Source organism: Ovis canadensis, chromosome 13, assembly GCF_042477335.2.
Source record: "Ovis canadensis isolate MfBH-ARS-UI-01 breed Bighorn chromosome 13, ARS-UI_OviCan_v2, whole genome shotgun sequence".
NCBI classification, from domain to species: domain Eukaryota; kingdom Metazoa; phylum Chordata; class Mammalia; order Artiodactyla; family Bovidae; genus Ovis; species Ovis canadensis.
The window spans coordinates 62,803,670-62,828,754 of record NC_091257.1 but is presented as its reverse complement, the minus strand read 5'-3'; the positions used below and the strand labels follow the sequence as shown (position 1 = coordinate 62,828,754).

General features: G+C 38.8%; 1 protein-coding gene across 6 annotated transcripts in view; it reads left to right on the top strand.

The window, feature by feature from the left end:
• Positions 1-5,921: 5,921 nt before the first annotated feature.
• Positions 5,922-25,085, top strand: part of GPCPD1 (glycerophosphocholine phosphodiesterase 1) — a 69,788-nt gene continuing 50,624 nt past the window's right edge. Inside the window, exons 1-4 of one of the 6 annotated variants that reach the window (XM_069547956.1) lie at positions 5,922-7,262; positions 12,583-12,659; positions 15,628-15,724; positions 19,677-19,761. In XM_069547956.1, coding sequence (XP_069404057.1) covers positions 12,611-12,659; positions 15,628-15,724; positions 19,677-19,761 — 231 coding nt within the window. In that variant the 5' untranslated portion in view covers positions 5,922-7,262; positions 12,583-12,610. Of the gene's footprint in view, positions 8,425-10,851; positions 12,660-15,627; positions 15,725-19,676; positions 19,762-25,085 lie in introns of all 6 variants that reach the window. The other 5 variants (XM_069547959.1, XM_069547958.1, XM_069547957.1 and 2 more) reach the window with 5 other exon arrangements.

Here is a 25,085-nt window from a genome sequence, read left to right as displayed (position 1 = left end):
AATGTAGAGGGAAAAAAAAGTTTGTCCTTTCTTCCTCCTTAAGAATTCCAGACCCCTCTCTCCTTGGGGACCCCTAGACTTCTTATCAACCTGCCTAGGAAATGACTGTTTTCAATGTCCAGTTCTAACTATTGCTTCTTGATCTGCATACAGATGTCTCAGAAGGCAGGTAAGGTGATCTGGTATTCCCATCTCTTGAAGAATTTTCCATAGTTTGTTGTGATCCACACAGTCAAAGGGTTTGGCCTAGTCAATAAAGCAGAAGTAGATGTTTTTCTTGGAGAAGGCAATGGCAACCCACTCCAGTACTCTTGCCTGGAAAATCCCATGGACGGAGGAGCCTGGTAGGCTGCAATCCACGGGGTCGCTAAGAGTCGGGCACGACTGAGCGACTTCACTTTCACCTTTCACTTTCATGCATTGGAGAAGGAAATGGCAACCCACTCCAGTATTCTTGCCTGGAGAATCCCAGGGACAGAGGAGCCTAGTGGGCTGCCATCTACGGGGTCGCACAGAGTCGGACACGACTGAAGTGACTTAGCAGAAGCAGTAGCAGATGTTTTTCTGGAACTCTGACTTTTTCGCTGATGCAATGGATGTTGGCAATTTGATCTCTGGTTCCTCTGCCTTTTCTAAATCCAGCTTGAATACAGTATTGTAAAGTAAAATAAAGCAAAAATAAAAATTTAAAAAATAAAAAATAAAATAAATCCAGCTTGAACATATGGAAGTTCATGGTTCATGTATTGTTGAAGCCTTGCTTGGAGAATTTTGAGCATTATTTTCCTAGTGTGTGAGATGAGTGCAATTGTGTGGTAGTTTGAACATTCTTTGGCATTGCTGTTCTTTGGGGTTGGAATGAAAACTGACCTTTACCAATCCTGTGGCCACTGCTAAAGAATTGGTAGTGCCTTCTATAACTTGGGAATTGCTCATGGACTCATGCAGAGGGAATGAAAGGCATGGACCTTAACTTCAAGGGACAGAGCCACCTGTGAGGTGAATGAAACAAGAAATTGATAGCCTTTTGAATCTGTAAAAGATTCTGACAGTACAGAGATTGTGGAATATCTCAGGAGAATATTCAAAATATTTACACGGGTTGATCAAGGGGTAAGTACGAATGATCACGCTTTTTCAAAAATTAATTAATTAATTAGGCTGTGTCAAAGGTCCCCTGGAGGAACATAGCAATCTACTCCAGTATTCTTGCCTGGAAAATTCCACGATCAGAGGAGCCTGGCAGGCTTCGGTTCACAGTGTTGCATCAAGTTGGAAGTATGAAACCACTTAGCAGGGACACATGCAGGTGCAGTCCTAGTTTTGTGCAAAGGACCTTCATTGCATCATGTGGAGTTTTTGTTGTGGTGCATGGACTCTCTCTAGTTGTGGCAAACAGTCTCTGGAGTGTGGACTTCAATAGTTTTAGTGTGTGAACTTAGTTGTTCCAAGGCATGTGGGATCTTAGTTCCTTGACCAGGGATTGAACCTGTGTCCCTTGTCTTAACTACTGGACCACCAGGGAAGTTCCCAAATGATCTTTTATCTACGTCATAATGAATATTTCTGGGAGAAGACTCAGCACAAATCAAAGCTGATTAGTTAAAATTACCAAAGGTGTACAGGTGTACGTTAGTCACTTATCATGAGTGTCTGACTTTTTGCAATCCCATCTGACTCTTTGCAACCCCATGGACTGAACCAGCTCCTTTGTCCACAGAATTCTCCAGGGAAGAATACTGGAGTGGGTAGCCATTTCCTTTTCCAGAAATCTTCCCAAGCCAGGGATCAAACCTGGGTCTCCTGCATTGCTGGCAGATTCTTTATAGTCTGAGCCATCAGGGAATTCCATTGCTGGAAGAATCAACACTTTGTGATAAAAATAAAGGCTTGCAAAATTAGACTTGGTAAAATAGTGGCCACAAAAGTAGATGCTATACTTGGTTAAAAAAATACTGATATCACATAAAAATTTTTTTTGTAGTAAAATTTATATGAAAAAACTGAACCCAAGATTTCTCTGGTGGTTCAGTGGTTAAGAATGTAGGGGTCATGAGTTTGATCCTTGATTTGGGAAAATCCCACATGCTGAGGGTCAACTAAGACCCTGCACCACAACTACTGAGCCTGTGCAACTAGAGCCCATGCTCTCTAACAAGAGAAGCCACTGCAATGAGAAGCTTGCACACCTTAAAGAAGAGTAGGTCTCCATGCTACCCAACCCCCTGCAGTTAGAGAAAACCCCAAGCACAAAATTGAAAACCCAGCACAGCTAAAAATTTATTTTAAAAACCCTGAACTCAACAAAGGTAATTTCAATAAAATAAAAATGAAACTAGCAACAGCTTACTTCTACCTCTATTACCAAGTTCAAGCTCACTCTACTTGCCACACGATAGGGCAATGAATCCAAGAGATGAGGTGTTGAGGTAAAGAAAGTGAAGTCGCTCAGTTGTGTCCACAGTCTTTGTGACCCTGTGGACTGTAGCCTACCAGGCTCCTCCATCCATGGGATTCTCCAGGCAAGAATACTGGAGTGGGTTGCCATTCCCTTCTCCAGGGGATCTTCCTGACCGAGGGATCAAACCCAGGTCTCCTGCATTGCAGGCAGATGCTTTACTATCTGAGCTACCAGCTGGTTGAGGTAAGGAAGAGCCTTTAACTGGGGAGCCCGCAGATCGAGAAGGTGGCAAGCTAGTGCCTCAAAATAACCAAATTTATTTGGGTCTGGATGCCAGGTTCTCTTACAGACTGGAAAGAAAGAAGCATTGAGGAACTAAAGTCAAAAGGCAGAATAATAGAGAGGGAAATGCAGTGGGGAAATAAAGTGGAAAGATCTTCAGTCTTGCAAAACATCTCCCTTCAGAAGGGGTGTGTTAATCTCTTCTATTCACAAGTGGGCAGGGACAAACTATCTCTCCAGCAGCTGAACAAAGGCACTTTAGTTTACAGTCAAGCAGAGAGGCAGGGTCCTTCAAGCAAGCCATTGAGTATGATTATAATAATAAAAGGAAGTAAAAAAAATAGTTTCCAAAGAAAGGCAATGCAAAAGAATGCTCAAATTACCGCACAGTTGCACTCATCTCACATGCTAGTAAAGTAATGCTCAAAATTCTCCAAGCCAGGCTTCAGCAATACATGAACCGTGAACTCCCTGATGTTCAAGCTGGTTTTTGAAAAGGCAGAGGAACCAGAGATCAAATTGCCAACATCCGCTGGATCATGGAAAAAGCAAGAGACTTCCAGAAAAACATCTATTTCTGCTTTATTGACTATGCCAAAGCCTTTGACTGTGTGGATCACAATAAACTGTAGAAAATTCTGAAAGAGATGGGAATACCAGACCACCTGACCTGCCTCTTGAGAAATCTGTCTGCAGGTCAGGAAGCAACAGTTAGAACTGGACATGGAACAACAGACTGGTTCCAAATAGGAAAAGGAGTACGTCAAGGCTGTATATTGTCACCCTGCTTATTTAACTTGAATGCAGAGTATATCATGAGAAACGCTGGACTGGAAAAAACACAAGCTGGAATCAAGATTGCCAGGAGAAATATCAATAACCTCAGATATGCAGATGACACCACCCTTATGGCAGAAAGTGAAGAGGAGCTAAAAAGCCTCTTGATGAAAGTGAAAGAGGAGAGTGAAAATGTTGGCTTAAAGCTCAACATTCAGAAAATGAAGATCATGGCATCTGGTCCCATCACTTCATGGGAAATAGATGGGGAAACAGTGGAAACAGTGTCAGTTTTTATTTTGGGGGGCTCCAAAATCACTGCAGATGGTGAGTGCAGCCACGAAATTAAAAGACACTTACTCCTTGGAAGAAAAGTTATGACCAACCTAGATAGATATTCAAAAGCAGACACATTACTTTGCCGACTAAGGTCTGTCTAGTTAAGCCTATGGTTTTTCCTGTGGTCATGTATGGATGTGAGAGTTGGACTGTGAAGAATGCTGAGCACCGAAGAATTGGTGCGTTTGAACTGTGGTGTTGGAGAAGACTCTTGAGAGTCCCTTGGACTGCAAGGAGATCCAACCAGTCCATTCTGAAGGAGGTCAACCCTGGGATTTCTTTGGAAGGAATGATGCTAAAGCTGAAGCTCCAGTACTTTGGCCAGCTCATGCGAAGAGTTGACTCACTGGAAAAGACTCTGATGCTGGGAGGGACTGGGGGCAGGAGGAGAAGGGGACAACCGAGGATGAGATGGCTGGATAGCATCACGGACTCAATGGACGTGAGTCTGAGTGAACTCCGGGAGTTGGTGATGGACAGGGAGGCCTGGTGTGCTGCGATTCATGGGGTCGGGAAGAGTCGGACACGACTGAGCGACTGAACTGAACTGAACTGAACTGAACATGGAGTCAGAACTGGGTTCCTTCGTGCAACACCTCTACAAAATATAAGAAAGAAAGGAAATTGGCTTAATCGTTTTGTCCAGAAAGAAAGCCTCATAATTCATCAATTTGAAGACATCTCCCTGGTGGCCCAGTGGCTAAGACTGTGCACTCCCAGTGCAGGGGGCCTGGGTTCAATCCCCCCTCAGGCAACCAGATTCCACCCCCATGATGCAACTGAAGATCCCTAGTACCACAGCTAAGACCTGGAGGAAACAAATAAATAAATATATATAAGTTCATCAATTGCAGTAAAAAAATTTCCAAAAATTTATATTCAATCACAGATAGTGAGGGGTAGGATTTAAGTTCAACTGTGGGACCTAAGTCTAGAAGATTTTCCACCAATGCTACTACCATCATTAATACATGAAAGACAAAGAGAGATCATGCAGCTGATTTTGGACAAATGAGTAAATATGTTTCATTATTTAATCAAATAAGATAACATTAAATATTTTAAATGAGATAAGATCCAAGTTAATCTCATTAAACATTTCTTGCAAAAGTTATAACATTCCACAGAAGTAGGAGGAAGGAATGTATTGTTTATATTTTACTCTAATATAGCAATCATAACAAGGCATATATAATTTAAAATATGTTGAATTATTATAAGAATTTTTAAGCGAGGCTGTGTAAAGTGGGGCAGCTCCAGGAGTCCCTTCTTTCCCTTTGCAGGTCCACGTTTCTCTGTTCTCAGTTTTTCAATTATCCAATGCTGCTGGCTTGTTTTAAATTTAGAAATTCCTCAATTTCTGGCCCACTGATGGTGATTTTAAAATATGTATAATTCTCCTGTGATTTCAATAGGATTTAGGGAAAGAGCATGGTTTCGATCCATCAATTTGAACTATAAACGTTAGGCTTGATTAAATGGTGATTACAGTAAAAAAAAAAGATCTAGTATAAACATTTTAAAAAAGCAAACATATGAAAGAAATTCATCACTAAAGTATGACTAACAGCAGAAGAATGAAATGAACTCTAAGGTATTAGGAAATGTTAACAGCTGACTTTAGCAGATGATAGTACATAATTAAGAGGAAATCTTAATTCCTTATGAAAATTGTGATTAAAACTAGTGACAGCAAGAAACCATTGCATCCTGTATCTTGCACTAAGCAGGCACTTAGTAATTATTTATTAACTGAATAGACAACAGTCAAAAATGCTCTGGGAGCTAATCCAAGATCAAATATAAAATTCAGTCACCCGATATATAAAATTTTATTCTATTAACAAATATATCTATTTATAAAGTCTTACTTGTAAAGCTAGGAGCTGTCTAAAAGCTAGAGCGCCTCTAACCCAAATGTCTTTTCGATAGGACCATTCTAACCAATTTGCAGCTGGAGCTAGCTCTTGAGTCCTTTTTCCGTATCTTAAGATATTTTCGATATCTTACTCGATTTTTAAAATATAATTACAAATATATTATATTGCTATAGAACTATGAAATTTTCGAGTTGGAATCTCACTCTTTTTAAATGAAATCTGATAACAATTTTCTATTACAGGTAAACTAGCAGTTAACCTTGAAGGCTGGAAAGCAACACTTTAAGTTGGCTGATTAATTTTTCCTGGAACCATCGAAGTGAAAGTGAAGTCACTCAATCGTGTCTGACTCTTCGCGATTCCATGGACTGTAGCTTATCAGGCTCCTCTGTCCATGGGATTTTACAGGAAATAGTACTGGAGTGGATTGCCATTTCCTTGTCCAGGGGATCTTCCCGACCCAGAGATCGAACCCGTGTTCCCCACATTGTGGACAGACGCTTAACCGTCTGAGCCACCAGGGAAGTCCCTCAAAGGAGCTATCAAAGGAGAGAGTAAATCTTTCTAGCTTCAAGCTTTATTTTACATATGAATAACCTGGGTCTTGTTACATGCAATTCATGCCGATTGACGTTGTTGTTGCTGAGTCGCTAAATTGTGTCTCACTCTTTTGCAGATACCATAGACTGTAAAAATGCGAGGCTCCTCCGTCTATGAGATTTCCCAGACAATTCTGGAGTTGTCATTTCCTTCTCCAGGGGATCTTCCCAACTCAGGGATCGAACCCCTTTTCTTGCCGTCTTCTGTATCGGCAGGCAGAATTCTTTATCACTGCACCTGGGAAGCCCTTAAAAGCAATTGGAATAGGCAGGTCTGATAGGGTCTCCAGAGGGCAACTGTGATAATAACCACCAGGTGATACTTGAGTATGAATCCCGTCCTTTACATAAGGAAGGGAAAAACTCTCAACAATCTTAGGTTTGTCAATTCTTCTTAACCCTAAAGATTTGGTCCAAGTGCGCTTTTCATTTTGTAACGAAATAGTTTCCACAGAACGTTAATCTTGTTAATCCCCCCCGCTTTTCAATGGGACAAAAGACGCAATTCAGGATCTCAGCTCCACCTTCCATTCTAGTTTGTCCTAGGACGGCTTAGGGGACCAAGGTAGGTGTCTAAGAACCCAGGTCAGGCCTCTGCCGCCGGACCCAGTCAGCCGAAAAATTTTCGCCCACGCCGGAGACCCCTGGAATGCCCAGTAGCCCTCAGTCACTGATGCCTGCCCTTACCAGGACCGCGAGGGCCCGCCCCCAACGCTCGGCCATCCATTGGCATGGAGGGCGCCGGGCGTGACGTCAGGCTCCGCCTCGCCGCTTCTCAGGCCCCGCCCCTCGAGGTGGCCTGGCGGTTTGGTCTGGAGCAGCTGAAACCGGTTTGAGCGGAGCCGCTTCCTGTAGCTTGGTGCCGCTGCGGGCTGCCTGAGGGAGTGCTGGCGAGGTGCTGACGGCCGGTACCCGGCACCTGGGCCTGCGACACTGACTGTCGGGCGCGGCGTCGGTGGTGGCGCTGACCCGTGGACCCAGCAGGTGAGCTGGGAGGCCGGGCGGGCTGGGCGCTCGGTGCGGGGGCCTTGGCGGTTGCTCACGTTGCGGCCGAGCTGTCAGGGCTGCGCGGCGGGGCGGGGGGCGAGTTGTGGGCAGGATCCCTCACCCTGGACTGGCAGCCGGTCGGGGAACGGCGGCCTGGAGGTTTGCTCCTGTAAATCGGTGGGTTACACATGTTTACAGTATTTATCGTTTGCTGAGGCGATTACGCTGTGCTGCCTAGTGCTTAGTTCCCGTACGAAAATTCTGTAGCGTTTTCGGTGATACCAGAATGCATAGAGCGTGAGACCACCTAAGTGTTGGAAGAACCATTTAGGGAGCGAAGAGACGTAAATGCTGCAGAACTCGCTCACCGCCACTCTCTGACTTCACCCATAAGTAATTCGTAGTGTTTTGACAACTGCTGTTTTTCTGAAATTGCTTATCCAAGTAGTCTAGGGCGTGCTTGTATAATTCAGTTATTCCAAGAAACCGAAGTGCCTTACTTTTTTAGGAAAAGGTTCCAGTAATAGACATCAGTGCCCTTGATACAATTTTAAGACAGCTGCCCCTTTTTCTAAAGCTCTACTTTTTCCAAGCTCTTCAGATTACCTTGTGGTAGAAAACCTAGTTCATCGACCCCCCTCTTTCCCACTTCCCGGGTTATAAAGGAAATCAGGCATGAATCATGAATTCAGTAACGAAGTGTGGCGATCTTTCACCATTGAGACAGCGGTCTAGTCTGATGTAACACATAGAGGAACTGGCTGGATGTTTGGGCTTGATGTTTTCTTCACACTTTTCTGTTGCCCTTCCTATTTCTGCCCAATTTCTATCCACTACTCCCCTCCCGCCCCTTCTCCGCCCCTCCTCGCGCCCCCCCCCCCCCACCCCTGCCCCATGTCTTGCTACATTTCTGACAGTTGTGACTTAGCTGAGAAATAAATACAAGCTATCAGTCATTTTCACAACGCCTAACATTCTGGGTACAAGTAAGTAACATAAGGTAAAACAAACAGGTAAAACTGCACATGGTTCGGTCCGATCTTGGCATCACTAGCGAGAACTGATATTCTAGACAAGATGAAATTAGGAAAGTTCGACTCAAATAATGACCACAAAGGATGTTTCAGTGGCAGAGTGACTAAAATTTGATATGTACAAAGTAAGTTGATGAATCAAATCTTTGTGTATAACTTAACCAGGAAAAGTAAATGTATATGAAAATAATATCTAGATGAGATGAAAAAAAATTTGGAATGGTTTTCTGGCATTGTGTAGAAAGATGATTAACGAGTTTACTGGCTTAATGAAATCTTCAGAACTGCTTTCTTAATAAAAACCCAGCATGTCTGTGCTCAGTCTGTCTGACTCTTTGCAACCCTGTGGACTGTAGCCCACCAGGCTCCTCTGTCCATGGGATTCTCCAGGCAAGAATACTGGAGTGGCTTGCCATTTCCTTCTCCAAGGGATCTTCCCAACACAGGGATCGAACCCAGGTCTCCCGCATTGCAGGCAGACGCTTTAACCTCTGAGCCACCAGGGAAGCCCTCATGTCTATGTACACTTGATTAAAGTATTGACTCAGTATACTGGGGTTGGACTAGAGGGATCATAATGATCCTCCACCAGGATGAGCAGAAGTTAGCTCAGGAAAGTATAGGCATTTATATATTGCTTTCTAATATGCATTTAGGAGGCAAAGCTGTTGGAGCCTAGAGAATTGGAAACTGCTTTTTTCTTTGAAAAAATATTTGAAGGAAAACAGTGAAATATGTCTTTTTGGCTAGGAAAAAAATCCATTTTTGCTGAAAATTCTGTGACTTCAGTTTAGTTCTAAATTGTACCTCTGTTTGTTTAAATCTTTCTTTTGTTCCCTAAGCTGGCAAGCCAGTAAAGGAATATGTTAGAACAGTTTATTTGACAAAAAGAATAAAGTAAAACTTACTTTGCCAGGTAATATTTTTGAAGTATTTTTAAAATGTAAATTACAGTGTCATTTTGCAAGTTACTCGAGTCCTTAAAAAAGTGTTAAAATAATGTTAAATGCAACTCAAAGTCTCAGGTGAGAATGCTGTTTAATACTTCAGAAAGCAAAAAATGGAGGTTATGTTTAAAACCAAACCAAAAACATATCTCAGGACGCATGTTTTGTACTTTAGGGTATAGGTGAATTAGTTAAATTACATATACAGTCGGCTCATGTATATAAAATGACTAGCATTTTCCATCTTATTCTTGCATGTATCTAGAAGATCTGTCCCTGTTCAAGTTGAGATTTCCTTTGCCTGTTTGGAAGAAGAGGGAATTTTGGTTGTGTAAATTTTTTGTTCCATAACAAAACAGTATTTTACTTTGGTGGTAGCAGGGTGCCAAAATGGTACACTTCAGTACTGCACCAGAATTTTGGCCTCTGTCCACCATTAAGTAAACTGCTGTAGGAGCAGCTCTGCAGGCTTTTATTTGGAATGGTCTTAAATTTGGGCAGTGAGGGGAGTGAAACTTAAACAGATTATATGACTGTTTTGGCAGTCCAAGTTGGAGATGATGCTTTGTTGACACCCAGTGAGGTTTTTTTTTGGAGGAGTGGGGTTAATTTTGTGCTTGTATATTCAGCTTTGGTATATAGTACATAATGTAAACTGCAGCTGTTTCTAGCCAAGTTACAGTAGCCACTCTTACAAGCAACCTTAATAATGAGAGGCTCAACTATAATCAGCTAATGCCCTTTTCATAAATTTAATGCAGTCGAAATTCAGATATTTTTTACTAGGTGTTGATTTTAATACATAGGAATAATTACATCTGTTTCCCTAAAATTGGTTAAAACAATTCCTTAAAATTGATCAACAAATAATCAAGTACCAATTTTTAATTATATACATGAGATTGTTCTTAGTAACTGTGGCAGTAAGCATTGGGTGAAAGTTCAGGTTATATGTTGAGATTGGTTATTCAGCAGTTTGCTGGATGATAGAACTTTTTGCTTTGTCTCCATTCAGTTAACTTAAAAAGCCTAGTTTTTTAGATAGCCTTAAGGTTTCTGCTTGATATGATTGATGTAGATAAATGTAAGAGATAAATTAAAAGTAGATTGCAGTGCTTCAATGAATCATTTATTAGGAAAGGAAATCATCCTATTCTTAGGGTTATACTCATGTTCCTATCAGATGAAGGTTATTTGAGTTCTATATGTTAAATGGCCGGTAACAATCTAGAACTAATTTTAGATTTAAAACATTTTTGTGCTCAAACTGGATGTATTAATATGTTTTAAATAGATCAGGTTTACTCTTAGACATAGAAAGTAGACTAGCATATGTGGTTTGATCAAGGACAGGTTTTTTTCCCCTCCAGTGTGGAATCTTGGGTTTTCTAACTGAATAGAGTTACTAGATAGGGATTTCTTTAGCCAAGTGACGTGAAACCACGTTGACTGATGGTCTTCCTGGTGGCTTAGATGGTAAAGAACCCGCCTGCAATGTGGGAGACCTGGATTCGATCCCTGGTTTGGGAGGATCACCTGGAGAAGGGAAGGGCTACCCACTCCTAGCCTGGAGAATTCCATGGACAGAGGAGCCTGGTGGGCTACAGTCTGGTGTCGCCAAGAGTCCAACACGACTAAGCGACTTTCACTTCACTTGATTAGTTTATTTACTATATTGACATTTTATAATTGATGGAGGTGAGATGATGCATAGTGACTCTTTGATTTTCATTGCAGCCCCCACGAGGGTTAGTTATTAGAGATTCCTCATCCTTAGCCCTCTTGATACTTGGAGCGTGATAATTATTTGTGGAGTGCTGTTCTATGCATTATATGGTGTTGAGCAGCACTCCCAGCTTTTACCACTAGATGCCAGGAGTATCACCCACAGTTGTGGCAACCAGGAATGTCTCCTGACATTGCCAAATACCCTTAGAGGACAAAATTGCTTCCAGTGGCAACTGCTGCTCTAGATCTATCTGCTTTGACTTGAAAGTGTGGTTAACTGTGGGTGTTAGTGTTCATTAAATGACCATTGCAGAGTTGTGCATGTGTTCACAGGCAGGGGAAGGGAGCATAGCAAAAATGGAAGAATGAATAGCCGAGAAAGGTACTTCAGGATTTTTTTGGAATAAAATGTGTAAATGCAAGTAAACAATATTTAAGCTGGAAAATTAATGGAAATGACATAAAGACATTGGAGTTCTTCTAGGAACATTGATGGATGGAGGGTACAAAAGTTTTCTTGGAGGTGTTTGGGATAGGTTATGTACAATATGATGTGGCCTTTTGTGTGGAGTATGTGTTCTTTCTATATTTAAATTCTAAAAACTGTGCGAGAATTGATGTACATTAAAGTCTTTAAAAATTTCCTATCTTAAGTACTTAAAGAGATGGTGAGGTGAATAAGTTGGTTAGGCTGGGAAAAACAGCAAAGAAGTGGAAAGCAAGCTGGAGCGAAGATGTGGCTGAAAGAGTAAAGGACACTAAGAGCTTAGGGGTTTAGATTTCTGTAAAATAATGGATGTGATTCTAAGCCAGGGATGTGAGAAGCATTCTAATTGACATAAAAATGTATTGCTGGAAAGCGATTGGAAGACAAAATATAAGAGGCTTGAGTTTTTAAATAAGTTTAAACTTAGACATGTATGTAAGATAAATTCATATCTACAGGGCTTGGTAATAGATTGCAGAATTGAGACTATGGGACTGGAGTAATGATGGCCCTATAGTTAATAAAGAGAAACTTGAAAAATGATTTGTAGGGGAATGGGTTTTTTTCTTTTTAAAGCCATCAGATCATTTAGAAGCAGATTCTCAAACTTGTTACGAAAGTTTGAAAAATAACCAGTTTGTTTCAGTGGATGGTGCTTAAGTTCTTTAGTTGTTTTCCTGTTATTAAAGTTGGAACCTTCTTAATTAAAGTAAAAATACTCTTGAGCCAAGCTTTTTTCTGTCTGTAGTTGTGTGTGTGTATATTTCCCTCCACTGTAAACATGAGCCTGGTCAGGAAAGATAGGTGGAGTTCAAAACAGCTGCTTATTAGAGGAGTAACTGTGTGACAAGATAGTCTTGAATTCTAAAAAAAGAAAAAAAAAAAGCTTGGACACACGTGTTTTGCAGTTTTTTCTGGTCCATGCATTCTTACAGAATAGCTTTGTAACATTAGGCCCTAAGACTTGCCGGGTGATTCCCAAGTAATTCAGTCTCTCTAAATAAAGTCTCTGAAATCTTTTGCTCACAGTTGAGATTCATTTTTGTTTTGTGCTTTTTAGCTTATTTCTTGGTGCTAGGTATTTAGATGTACTATAAATGACATCGTCTTTTTCTTTATAGCACGACATCCTAAAATAAATCCATCAGAATGACACCTTCTCAGGTTACCTTTGAAATAAGAGGAACTCTTTTACCAGGTATTGTAAAGCTTTACTTTTAAACATTTAAAAAAATTACATTTTCCTTTTCCGGATTATCTTAAATATAGAGTTGTTACTAGAGTGGACCTAATTTTTATTTATTTTTTAAATATATTTCTGATTTTTAGATGAAAGTATCTTCAGGGCATGCCTGATAACAGAAATGTGCTTGGAGCATAGTAAGCTCAAGAAAAAAACAAAAAGCTGTCTTAAATAGTGTTTTATTATCATATTTTCCAGGAAAGCTGTGAATTTTGCATAGGATAAAGACATTTGAGCCAAGTTTTTTTGGTCACACCCATAGCCTGTGGGATCTTAGTTGTTCCCTGACTAGGGATTGAACTTGGGCCCTCAGCAGTGAGAGAGGTTTTAAGTTGCATGAAAATGATGGAAATGTTTCTAGTGTGAAAAGTTGGTTAAATATTTGGCTAAGATAAATTAGTTCCTTACTTATACATCTATTTTTAAAAGCTTCATTTTGGTTTTTTTTTTTTGCTGTCTATTAAAACAGTGTGAAATAATTTCAGTGTAAGGTAGCACGTCAGAGCAATCATACCTTGGGACTTCCCTGGTAGTACAGTGGTTAAGACTCCTTCCTGGCTTCCACTGCAGAGGACATGAATTCTGTCTTCTTTCAATCCCTGGTCAGGGAATTAAGATCCTACATGCCTGCACAGTGTAGCCCAAAAAATGAACAAAAGAAAAATATAGTATCATGCCTGGGTTATATACTTCCTTGTTTAGTGCTCTCTGGTTACACTGGCCAGTCCTCAAATCTGTTGCATTCCTCTTCTCCTTTGGGGCTTTCTCAAATTGTTTCCTTTGTTTAGATCTGTGCCCCTTCCCACCACCTCTTAACTTATTCATTCTATGTATCAAGCATCTTTGATCCAGTAGCTATTACAGCACCTGATTGTGTGTGTGTTTGTCTAACACACATTCTTAGCCAAGATGATCTTGGACAGCTCCACCTCTGGGCAAGATTCTGCAGGTTGAAGATTGCTGGTCCCTTGGGTCCAGTACTCACCTCTTGTCCAGTGTGTAATTCTCCTTTGTGGAGAGAAGACTGCAGACCTGTATCTTTTATTGACTTTTGTGCATAGGCACTTTAAGCTAGAAGGGGCTGACCATGTCAGACAAATAGGATGACTGCAGAATTAGCTCTAGAGGAGTCAGCTTGACAAGGTGTAATTCCTGAAGGACTAGAGGGAAGATAGTGGTAGATGTGAATGTAGGTGAGTCTAAGTGGGAGGAAAGAAAGTGGAGGGACAAGAAGGACTCTCACCTTCTGCCTAAATCTTGTGTTAATTTCCTCCCCAAAGCAACGAGGATGTATTCTCTGCTAAATGTGGAGAGAGTGCAGAGAGGGGTGAAGTTAGAGGGAACAAATTAAAAAGAATATGTGGCAGTACTGTTTGAAATTCCTTTAGTTAGCATTCAAGTCTTGATAAATGAAAGCCAATGAAAGAAAGAGGCCTATTCTAGTAAAAAGTTTCCCTTTTTTTCTCATAGAAGCCATATTCAAAGCCAATCAGCAGAAAGAGTAACATTGTAGGAGGGTGTTGGTAAAATGCAGGAGCTTTTATATAGAAGGAAAGTAACCAAGTTTGTCCAGGTTTCACTTTTTTCCATGTCAGATACATGTTCTTTCCAGAACAAAGAGTAGCTACTGTTCTGTGTGGGAATAGGAAATAACCGAGTCCATGAAAAAGTTTGATGAGACTCTCCTTTATAAAAGAAGTATAACAGGCCTGAATCAGTGATTTTATGGTAATCTATACTTTAAGCTAGGAACCATCTTATATGCTATACATATGCATAGCAGCATATGTGATCTTGAGAATAAATATTTGTGCTTTGTATTTAACAAAAGTGTTTATCTTTTTTTCTTTACATCAGAAAAGGTAGTGATAACCTAAGTTAATTGCAAAAAAAAAATCTGATAACTTTAAGGATTGGTGAATATTTTAAAATGAAATCTTCATGTATAACCACCATATGCCTTTATAGACATGTATTTAAAACCTTGAAAACTTCTGAATGACTGCCACACTTGTGATTTTAGTTAAGTTTTAGACAGTCCAAGTATACAAAATGCTCATGCAGGTTGCTAAAGCCAAGTTTCAGTCTTACTGGAATAGTGTCCAAAGCTTGGAAGCCAAGCTACACAGAGTGTGAAGGAGTTTGTCCTGAAGTTTTGTTCATTTGGGCTCAGTTCATTGTCTTTTTCTTCATGAATTTTAATTACAGTAATTCAGAATGTGTTGATATATAAATTAAAGACTTCTGCATACTTAAATTCAAGAACTTGTAGACTTGCTAAATGTATGAAATTAGCAAATATAGGTGATGTTGGTTATGTGTTGAGAAGTGTTCAGATCAAGTGTGATAATCTCTTTTTTTTAAGTAAAGAATAACTAGATTTTGTATTGAGGTGTTTTTTTTTTTTCAGTGATGGTTACATTGCTCGTGTCCCATTGATAATTTTCTTGATCTTTAACTTCTTGATAGCTACTGTTTGAGTTCCTGGAAAATATCAATTATTATTTCTCTAGGATACTTATATGCCTTTAGTGGTTTCCCCTTTAAATTGGAAGCTGCCTTGAAGACAAGGACTGTGGTTTGATCACTTTGTCTTCTTGGTGCTCATTATTAGCTCAGTAAGTAGTTGAAAAATGAAGAAAATTCTGTCCTTGTACATCCTTCCTTTTCTCTGCCTTTGGTTCTGTAGAGGTGGGTCAGGTTAATAATGCAGGTGTAATCAAAATGCAGGTGTAATCAAAATGGAAAAAAGAAACCTCCCCCAAAAATCACAGGTGCTAGTGTGTGTGCCACCTGGGTTCAAACCCATTTCTCCAGTGAAGCCTTTTCATCTCTGCTAAAGGGGACTCTGCAGACTGTTAAACCAGTGCAACTTCTTAAAACAAAATGAGATGTTCCTACTTAACCCATTATGGTTTTTTAGGAGAGGTTTTTGCAATATGTGGAAGCTGTGATGCTTTGGGAAACTGGAATCCTCAAAAAGCTGTGGCTCTTCTTCCAGAGAATGAAACAGGTGAAAGGTAAGCATGGACATGTCGTATTACCAAATAATTGTGACATTCAGATTATAAACCTTTTTTTTTTTTTAAAGATATCTTGGTGTATTTTTTTTTTAATTTTTAGCAAACTTATCACATATGCATAGAGAGTAAAGTCATTTTACAAACTTTGCTATGAAAAACAAGTTCTTTTGTTTCTCAGTTTTGACCTCTCAAATAGTTTCAAGTCTTGGCTGTTAGCTGCATCTTTTGGTAGTTAATACCATGTTCCTAAACAGGCTTATGTTGTTGTTTTTTATTTTAAAAATCTTTTGAAGACATTGTCTTTGGCTTCTTGTTACATACTCTTTTTAAAAGATCTAATTTTTGCTTTAGCCTAAGAAATAATTTTCTTGAGACATATAGACTATTAAAAGCAGAGAGTGGAACACATCATTAGAATTTTTAGCTAATGAAATGAGTTCACTACTGACATTAATTACAGCACTAAACTTAGCATGGGTGTGTTGGTGCATTGGAGTGGAGAAAGGAGGGCCTGGGTGCCAGCTCAGTTCTGCTGTTCTGATTTGGGGCAGATCCCGTATCTCTTAAGCCTCAGTTCCCTCATCTACATGGTAAAGAGGTTAGGATAGAATCAGTGATGTGAACAATGGTAATCCTCTGCCTGCAGATATTTTGAAGTGTTACTGATTGTCAAATGTATGTGTGGGGGTAAAGGAGAGATGAGATTGATTGTAAGTAGTATACAAATACATGCAGTGCCCCCAGGGAGAAATATCAGTTAGATGATTATTAAGCATTTCTACTAAAACTGGGGCCTGTAGACCCAATGTTAGACAAAAAACATTTTTTACTAGTGCATGATGTGAGAAATGCTCAAATTGAGAGCAAGTGTTTAGAAATGCTTACGGCAATTTGGCATTGCTAGGACACCGATACATGTAATGGACTTACTGAACTGGATGTGTTGTAGACTAGAAGTATTGGTAGGTTAACACACACAAACAGAAACTGGCCCTTCACAGCAGATAGTTTGAGGAGGACAGGGAAATAACAGGGAAAGTAGAACAAGACCATAATGTTATCTTAGGAAAAGAAAACAAACACAGAATACCATTTTCTCTGTCATTTGTGTGACACGTTTTCTCAGCCAGTTCTCTTCTTTTTATATGTATGTTAAATTCTGTTGACAAATGATATTGGGATCACAAATGAAATGTTTATTCTGTTCAAGTGGCTATTTTTTCCTTGATTTGTGGATCTATCACTCTTGTCTGAGGTGAAACCTTATGTCCTTCTGAACTTGTTTACCTCTGCTCTGAATTCTTGAGCTGCCCTATTATCTGTCTTCTCACTGCAGTGCCTTCTTTCGTTGTGAAGGAGGGCTTTAGGGCCCGAGGGCTTCAGTAATTGTAGCACGTGGGTGCCATTGTTGTGCACTGGCTTAGTTGCTCCCTAGCATTTGGGATCTTCCAGGACCAGGGACTGAACCCATGTCTCCTGCATTGGCAGGCAAATTCTTAACCAGTAGACCCAGGAAAGTCCTAAAACCACTTTAAAAAAGTATTTTAAAAGGACTTTAAATTATTTAAAGCACTTTTAAAAGGGGCTTTTAAAAAAAAGTACATATGCTTAGGCCCTACTCCTGGAAGATGGATAAATACTGCACGGGAGAGGGACCCCAACACATTTTTAAAGCTTCATATTAATTCTACTGTGCGCATCTGGGACAAGTTTCACTTAATCTGGTTGATTTTATCTATGAAGTAATACTGGACATTTGCCATAATTTTGGTAGCAGAGATGGGAACTAAGTTTCACTCCAGAGTTGGTAGACTCTGTCTAGAGCCCTGTATTGAAGAGGATTCTGAGGCTTATCAGGGAGAAGTAGACAGGGCACATGTGCGGAGCATTTGGTCTGTCCTTGCTGTGCAGCAGTGTTGCTCAACCAACCATATGCATCCAGTGTATCAAACTCCACGTGACCAGGCTTCACCCCAGACCTGTGAAACCAGTGTCCCAAGGTGGAGCCAGGACATATGTATTTTATTATTGCCAGGTTAATCTGATTGTTGTAGCTGGAGACCAGGGTTGACAGCTGGTTGTGGATATTTATTAGAGACCAGAATTGAGTCAGAGTAAGGGTAATGCCTTAAGTCTGTCTTGGCAGAGCCAGGTGGGGAGCAGTGCTGACCATCTGGTATCATGGACAAACACTCGGAGCTCCTGTTTAGTCACTGAACTATTCATGCTGAATTAATGTTTGGGTAATGATCTATGACATGGGCTCTCAAACTTAAGTGTTCATCAAAGCCTGGAGGCTTGTTAAATTATAGAGTGCTTGGGCCCTCCCTGGGAGTTTCCAATTCAATAGTTTTAGATGTATTCTGAGATTTTGCATTTCTATAAGCTCCCAGGTGATATGGTCCTGGGACCACACTTTAAATGCTATTGGTCTATGATTTGAAGTTAAAAATGACTTGAATTGTAGTGAATTCTTTCACTGTTGAGTCCAAACTTTAGAAATAGCATTTAGAATATGTTAGAATAGCATAGTCAAAGGAAGACATTAAGTTGTGAGACTAACAAACAAATAAGACACAGACTCTGCTTGACTAGAGGGGAATAGCTAGAGGCTGGGCAGGAGAATAAGAGACAGTGGAAACAGGAGGTTAAGCCAACTCTTAGCCTCAAAGCCTCTTAGCAGCCATGTAATATCCCTAGCTCGGAGAAGGCAGTGGCAACCTACTCCAGTACTCTTGCCTGGAAAATCTCATGGACGGAGGAGCCTGGTAGGCTGCAATCCATGGGGTCACTAAGAGTCGGACACGACTGAGCGACTTTCACTTCCACTTTTCACTTTCCTGCATTGGAGAAGGAAATGGCAACCCACTCCAGTGTTCTTGCTGGGAGAATCCCAGGAACAGGGGAGCTTGGTGGGCTGGGACTTAGCAGCAGCAGCAACATCCCTAGCTAAGTGAAAAGTGAAGAGATTCAGAAGTCTGCAGTGCTTGCTTGCCTTTTTTTGTTTGGAATATTTCTGGTTCTTTGTATGACTCATTGTTTAGGTCTCAGCTTCAAACAGCTCTTGTTGAGGTCTCCCTCCAAAATTGGTCCCCTCAGAAAGGTCAGTTAGTCCTTCCTATGTTTGTTTGTCTACTCATGTAAGCAAACACTCTCCTTGAAGATAAAACTTTTAGTCCCTTACTCATCACTATGTTTGATGCCTAAAGCTCAGCTTCTCTGTACATCAATGCCAAAATGAATCTTGGAAACAAGAGTTTTGGTTGAAGTAGAAAAGGACAGCTTTATTGCTTTGCTAGGCAAAGCAGGCCACAGTGGGTTAATCCCCTCAAAACTGTGTCCCAAATTGGGAAAGATAATCAAAAGTTTTATAGTATTTGCCCAAAGAAGGTGTGATCAGCTCGGTGGACATTTCTTCTGATGGGTGAGGTGAATGGGAGTCAACTTCATCAAGCTTCAGATCTAACTGGTCTGGAGTCTTCATGCTTGTGGTCTGCATACCATTAACTTCTCCCACCTGGAGGGAATTTCAGTATCTGTAAAATAGCTCAAGGATAACTGTTGCATGTATACTTAGTAGGGAAACAGGACCTTGCCACAAGGCTGCTCTTGACTGTTCCTTTCTCCCTGGTCTTGTATCCCCTCCCTTCCCTAATTAAGAACTGCTGGAATCTCCCCATTGGAACTCAGAGAAGGTCATGGAGACTGAATGAAGGTTGTTTCCTATTAATCAAAGAAATGGGAGACACAAAGGTCTTGAGCCCAGTAGCTCCATGGGGCCCAGCATGGTATTATGTTCCCAGTTCCCAATTGATATCAGGCCTCAAATAAAAATTTTTGTAGGGATAAATGATATTGATTACACATCTTACTTGAAGGATTTTATGAATTAATGAAGTCTTACCTTTTAATTTGATACTGATGCTGCTGCTTTCTTTTTTTCTCACAGCATGTTATGGAAAGCAACCATTGTACTCAGTAGAGGAGTATCAGTTCAGTACCGCTATTTCAAAGGGTGCTTTTTAGAACCAAAGGTATGTTTTCTTTATCTAGTTTCCAGTTTCTTTAGAACACTTCTTTCAAAAGCAAATAACTTAAGTTTGGAAACATTAAAAGTAAAATGAGTTTGTTTTGATCAAATAAGGAAAAAAGAACTCTAGATTAATAATGTTTCAGTACCCAAAAGAAAGGAAATAGCCACTTCAGAGGCAGACAGTGTGTGCAGTGGAATTTTTTTAAAAGACTAATAGTAAGTATGTTCTGCAATATTCTTATCATGAAATTGGTTTTAATGATAAATGTTCTTGATAGGTGTGCATTTTCTATAACTTTTGTGAACTAGTTAGTAACCCGTAGTAAGGGTTTTTCTGTGTGTTTCATGTTTTTGATTTGTTTGTGGTAAAACATATTTAGAGGAGTATATAGCCAACTCTTAAGTACTATTTTAAAAATTATTTCACTGCAGCCAACTCTTAGTGGCTGCATTAACTGCTATCAAAACTGAAGTCATTCTTTTTAGATTTTTTTCAGTGATGGTGTTGATAAATCAGGATCTTTTCTAAAGGCTTTGAAGTATCAATTAGCTCTAAATCTGCTTGCTCACAATGGCTTATTATTTTGGGATCATTTTCATGTTTAGAAAAGAAAATCGATTCTTTCTTATTTTAAAGATAGTTGCTTGCTGAAAGGATTCTTTTCTTTCAGATTTTTATCTGAGCACACTATGGGCTGCATGTGAAAAAGAGCTTAAGCAAGAGTCTAGGAAGCAGAATGTGGATTAGATCTTTTTAAAAATGTATTTCCCTGTGGGGTCCTTGAATACTAGTTACCTGTGAGGAAAAAAAAAAATGCAAGCAGCCACTGTTTCCTCAGTCTCTTTAGCCACCATTATAAAAAACAAAAAAATTGACAAACCCACTTCAGCTGTCTTTTGCACCTATTACGTTTCTTATTCCAAAAATATATTGTAAATATACTCAGTAATTAAAATTAAATTACATTATAGTTGATCATTATGTTGGCTTATCTTGACAATAGTCTCACTTTAATGGCTTGGGAAGAGATCATTTATTCGGCTGAGGGGTTGGATTGTGGCAGAATTCTTTAGTATACAGTGAACATTTGTGCATAGAATGTAGATCATAGCTCTTATGACTAAACTTATTTGAGGATCCTAGTATATGAAATCTGTAACGTGAAATTAACTAAATTTTACTTAAGGGGACATATGGACAAGAAAAATCATAATGAATCCTTTGGGCATAGTTTCCTAAAGTAAGACTGTTGGCAACACAGGTCAAATTAAGCCAATCTATTTTCTCTTTTCATTGAAGATGTAACCAAAAGCAGCAAATCAATCCAAAATGTCTTTTCAAAAAATTGGCAAGAATTCTGTTTACAGTAAGAAACAAGTTTTTCCCCTTGTAATACTTGCAAAAGTTTACAGTATGTGTTGGTGAGTGTGTTTCTTTAAGTAGGTGCTCTGTATCGTGTACACATGTACCGTGTGATGCAGGGGCTGCCATGGTAAGTATGTTTTTCATGGAATAGAGTAAATAGCCACATAATAAATTCCATGCATATGGCTAGAGATTTTTTCCCCCATATGCCAGCTTAAAGTGACGCTTTTCTTTTTAAAGTTGGTGGCGCTTTTTAAATGAATGATTTCAAATAGAAACTTTGTCTCAATTGTGCAATGATAGAACCAATGTGCAAGGAATCTTAAATTGTGAAATGATGTAAATCATTAGAGTATATGTTTTATGAATATAAAGAATGACTGGAAAGAAAAATAATTATAAAAGCATTGAAAAACTGAAATGGGTAATAAAGTTAATTTTACTGAGTCAAGTTTTTGGTAGTCTATCCAGACAGTTGTAGAACCTAAACCAAAAATCTTGTGATGTTGTCGCTTGACCTTCAGAATTCAGCTTCCTCATCTATAAAATGAAGGGTTTGAACTGGATTTTTTAGGTCCCTTTCATTGCTAAAACTTTTCTATAGAACATTTTACCATTCATAGTTTCTCTTCATAATTTGCTCTTTCTGGCATATTCCTCTTAAGTTTAGAAGAGTCTTGAGGTCCTTTTTCTCCTAATTTTTCATATTCTTATACTTGGTAGAATTAGAATAAGGTATTAATAATTGAATTTTAAAATAATTTTATAGGTAACAAATATATTAAACATAGCACACAAAAATAGTAGATATTCTTGGAATGGAAACATTGCTGTGAGTCTGAAGATAACCCATTATTTTCACATCTTCACCAAAGATAATTTTTGAATTAACATGTAACTTAAACATTTTAAAATCCATGTTCACCCCTTTTTATTTGTGGCTGGAATTAGGGATTGTCTCATACTAAGATTATATTGTCTTTGAAATTTTTCATTCATTTCAGTGAAACAGCTCTTTATTTTACAATAACATCTACTTTTAATTTTTACAGGTGCTAACATTCACTCATAATTAGATTCATTACAAATTTTTTAATCTTGTGGTTTATCTTCCTTGATTATTGTTTAAATCCTTTAATATAAGAAACATCATTTGATAGGCAGACAGTTGTTTCTTACTGGTCTTATTAAAAATAGTGATTTTTAAATAACTATTATCTGGCCTCTGACATAGATTAATAATTCTTCAGAGTCCCTTTCTTTTTTTCTTTTTTATGGAGACATCAATAGTTTAATGAATGGGGAAGCTTGCATGTATGAAACAAATCTTGGAGCAATACCCGACCATGTGCAAACCTTTGCAGGCAGGACATGGTAGCAGTCTTCACTGTGGGTGGGGAATGGGGGAATTACCAGTTGCAGGGGAATTGACTTCACGTGTGAGCTCCTTTCACATGGGTATTTGTTTCAAAATTGTAGAAAGAAAACAGTGAAATTTCTAAAATTTACACTTAACGGTTTTTATGATATTTGAAAGCAGTGATATTACATGATAGTGATTATTTTGCTTGGTGGTTTGTTAAAAACAAAAACTGCACTCTGTGTTATATAATCTTATTTCTCAGTGCTTGATGTAGCTGAGTGGTGTCAATCAGTAACTGTTCAAGAGAGCAGTCATTATGATGTTTTTCTGGAAACATTTTTTTCTTTGTTTTTGTTAATATGCATTTTGAAAAGTGTTCCAGCAATCATCTGATTCAATACATGCTATGATGGGCTTCGCTGATAGCTCAGTTGATAAAGAATCTGCCTGCAATGTAGGAAACCCTGGTTTGATTTCTTGGGTTAGGAAGATCCCCTGGAAAAGGGAAAGGCCACCCACGCCAGTATTCTGGCCTGGAGAAATCAAATCCATGGACTGTATAGTCCATGGGGTTGCAAAGAGTCAGACACAACTGAGTGACTTTCAGTAATAATAATAAAAATAAGATGTGGAATAACTCTAATAGTACTGTTACTAGAATACTGTCTTCGGCTAATAGTTACTTTTTTTCTCCAAAGACCCACCTTCCATTTCATTCCAAAGCACTTAACATTTTGATAGTCTTCTACAGAATGGAACTCTTGTTTTTTTCTAAGATCTTGAAGAGTGACTTATTACATTTAGAGTATTAAAAAGGACTGCATGTTTTGGAATTGTTACTGAGATCTTTAATTTCCCAGTGCTCAAGTCTTAAGTTTTTTTGTTTGAAAAAATATTAGTAAGCTAAAATTTAAGATTACCTTCTGAAGTTTAATAAAGTAGGCATTACAATTTTGGAAATTCAGTGTGTTTTAAGATTTGGTTCATTTGTCAGTACCATAACATTTTATGTACCAATCATGAATTTTTAATGTGAATGCTTGTAGACTCACTCACAAGCCCTTCGGACTTGTAATTGGCCCTTCGGACTGCTCCTCAAAACTCCATTCTGTTTGAGCCTCGCTTGCTTTATGCTATGATTAGAGGGTTTGTTACTAAAACAGATGGGGGTGAGGTTTTTAAACTTAATTACTATAATATGTTCACTCTCAAATGTTTAGTCCACAGGGTTATTCTTATATGATTATAGATACTTCAGTCAACACTTTGTGAAATTCCTCTGATAACAGAATTAAAACAGAAAGTCTCTCTTCTACTCACTTTTAATGCCCACTGGTATTTACTGTTACATTCATGGCACTCTTTCAAGTCACATTTCATTAGTAACTTTTGTAACAATATGGATCTATACCATTTTTGTAGCAAAGAGGATTTTTTTTGAGGTGGGTGCAGGGGACATGGGGAGGGTGTAAGAAGGGAATAGGTTGGTTAGTTTTGGCTGCCCATTATTGCTAAGAAACATTCCTATTTTTAATATATATATGCATCTTTTGAGGATTATAAAGTTTTATCTGTGAAAATACAGAAAAATGATAGCAGAAAGTTTTAGTGAAAAATATCTAACAGATGCAGGATCAAATGTTCCTCGTTTTAAAACGTAATTCACCATATTTTAAGATGAACACTTTCACATTACATTTTCTAAAAATGTCTACACAGTTTATTATCAATTCACAAGTGAACACTTCTGACAAGGATGCATTCAGCCGGAGAAAATGAGTTCCTGTATTGTCCCAGGATTAAGGAATTGAATGTATATCTAATGCAATGTTAGTTTTCAAACTTTGAAAGTTTACAAGTTTAAAATAAGGTTTTAGCCTCTGGATATTTTAAGTAGTAGCAGAATTCTCTCTTGCCTAACTTGTTACATACTTACTGTCATTTGGCACATTTCTTAAATCAATATTGAAATCCTAGAAAATTATAAAAGAGTATGTAATACCATCTACAGATGTACTATAGGGAGAAATGTACATGTTCCAGACTTAAGAGTATATATAATACATACCTAGAAAAGAGTTTGAATATGTGAAAATATTGATAGTGATTGTCTATAAGTGATATGATAATAGGTGATTTTGTTTTCTTTTTGCTTTTTTGTATTTTATTAAGTTTCTTTTTCAGGAGGAAAAAATACCTTGTTAGGTTATCAAACCTTGTTAGGTTTGAAATTTTGCTTTTAAAATATGTAAAGAATTGTTTTTGGCACATAAGTTTAATTAGTCAAGCTTTTTTCTTTTTTTAATGAAAAATTAGGAAGCACTTCATACTTTAGTCCTTTAGGAACACACAAAGGAGTCTTAGTGGTAGTTCATTCTAGCTTTTAAATTGCTGTAGACATTATCAACAGTATATAAGGCTGGGCTTTCCTGGTGGCTCAGACGGTAAAGAAACTGCCTGCAATGTGTAGGAGACCTGGGTTCAATCCCTGGGTTGGGGAGATACCCTGGAGAAGGGATTGGTTACCCACTCCAGTGTTCTTGCCTGGGAAATCCCATGGACAGAGGAGCCTGACAGGCTACAAGTCCATGGGGTC